The following is a 1,930-nucleotide window of genomic DNA, read 5'->3' on the forward strand; positions in this document are numbered from 1 at the left end:
TCACTAACTGTAAGTCGCTCTGGATAAGAGCGTCTACTAAATGACTAAAATGTAAAATGTAATGTAACCTATGTATGATTACCTGCCATGAACTGAAACACATAATGCAGCGTAAGAAATGATGGTTGCTTCCTGTAAGGAAGTAAAGGAGGTTTTTCAATAGCATCAATGGAGATAAGCACAGACCCGTGGAGATGATAAGCACAGACCCATGGAGATGATAAGCACAGACCCATGGAGATGATAAGCACAGACCCATGGAGATGATAAGCACAGACCCATGGAGATGATAAGCACAGACCCATGGAGATGATAAGCACAGACCCATGGAGATGATAAGCACAGACCCGTGGAGATGATAAGCACAGACCCACAGAGATGATAAGCACAGACCCACAGAGATGATAAGCACAGACCCATGGAGATGATAAGCACAGACCCATGGAGATGATAAGCACAGACCCACAGAGATGATAAGCACAGACCCACAGAGATGATAAGCACAGACCCACAGAGATGATAAGCACAGACCCGTGGAGATAAGCACAGACCCATGGAGATGATAAGCACAGACCCATGGAGATGATAAGCACAGACCCGTGGAGATGATAAGCACAGACCCACAGAGATGATAAGCACAGACCCATGGAGATGATAAGCACAGACCCATGGAGATGATAAGCACAGACCCATGGAGATAAGCACAGACCCACAGAGATGATAAGCACAGACCCATGGAGATGATAAGCACAGACCCATGGAGATGATAAGCACAGACCCGTGGAGATGATAAGCACAGACCCACAGAGATGATAAGCACAGACCCACAGAGATGATAAGCACAGACCCATGGAGATGATAAGCACAGACCCACAGAGATGATAAGCACAGACCCACAGAGATGATAAGCACAGACCCACAGAGATGATAAGCACAGACCCACATAGATGATAAGCACAGACCCATGGAGATGATAAGCACAGACCCGTGGAGATGATAAGCACAGACCCATGGAGATGATAAGCACAGACCCATGGAGATGATAAGCACAGACCCATGGAGATGATAAGCACAGACCCATGGAGATGATAAGCACAGACCCATGGAGATGATAAGCACAGACCCATGGAGATGATAAGCACAGACCCATGGAGATGATAAGCACAGACCCATGGAGATAAGCACAGACCCATGGAGATGCGTGTGTGTGTTAAGACACGGACGTGATGGGGTTGTGTGTGTGTCTGTGTACGCAGTGTGTGTCAGGCCAGGCAATATTATTATTTAACCTTTAATTATCCAGGTTAGTCTCGTTGAGATAAAAAATAAATAATCCAGAGAGACATGTGTGTGTGTGTGTGTGTGTGTGTGTGTGTGTGTGTGTGTGTGTGTGTGTGTGTGTGTGTGTGTGTGTGTGTGTGTGTGTGTGTGTGTGTGTGTGTGTGTGTGTGCGTTAGGACACGGAGGAGATGGGGTTATGGGGAGAGCCCATCTGTGTCAGGACCTTGTCCAGCCACTGCAGAGGGCCGTGCAGGTGCACCTCTATCCAGCAGGGGGTGCTGGTGACGTCCTGACGGTGGTACTCTGCACCCCAGCCCTGCACAGAGGAAGTAAACAGGATTATCAGTTGGGTCATATGCATTAGTGCACACTGTAACAAAACAGTGCAAAAGGGTTTAGCAACAGAAAAGGAAAATGGGTGTTTCTGGTAGGATAAATTCAGCTCCATGTTTCAGTCTGTTTTCTTCTGTTTGGTGCCTAGAGAATGGAACCTTGTGTTCAGTTTGGTGCCTAGAGAATTGAACCTTGTGTTCAGTTTGGTGCCTAGAGAATTGAACCTTGTGTTCTGTTTGATGCCTAGAGAATGGAACCTTGTGTTCAGTTTGGTGCCTAGAGAATTGAACCTTGTGTTCAGTTTGGTGCCTAGAGA

General features: G+C 46.8%; 1 protein-coding gene across 3 annotated transcripts in view; it reads right to left on the minus strand.

The window, feature by feature from the left end:
- LOC311119037 (mothers against decapentaplegic homolog 9-like) overlaps positions 1–1,930 on the minus strand; it is a 33,927-nt gene continuing 31,997 nt past the window's right edge. For all 3 annotated transcript variants that reach the window (XM_084193794.1, XM_084193795.1, XM_084193793.1), the window contains one exon: positions 1–1,597. In XM_084193794.1, the coding sequence (XP_084049920.1) occupies positions 1,454–1,597 (144 nt within the window). In that variant the 3' untranslated portion in view covers positions 1–1,453. The remainder of the gene's footprint in view (positions 1,598–1,930) is intronic.

This window comes from Coregonus lavaretus (genome assembly GCF_964263955.1).
Source record: "Coregonus lavaretus genome assembly, contig: HAP1_SCAFFOLD_513, whole genome shotgun sequence".
Classification (NCBI taxonomy): domain Eukaryota; kingdom Metazoa; phylum Chordata; class Actinopteri; order Salmoniformes; family Salmonidae; genus Coregonus; species Coregonus lavaretus.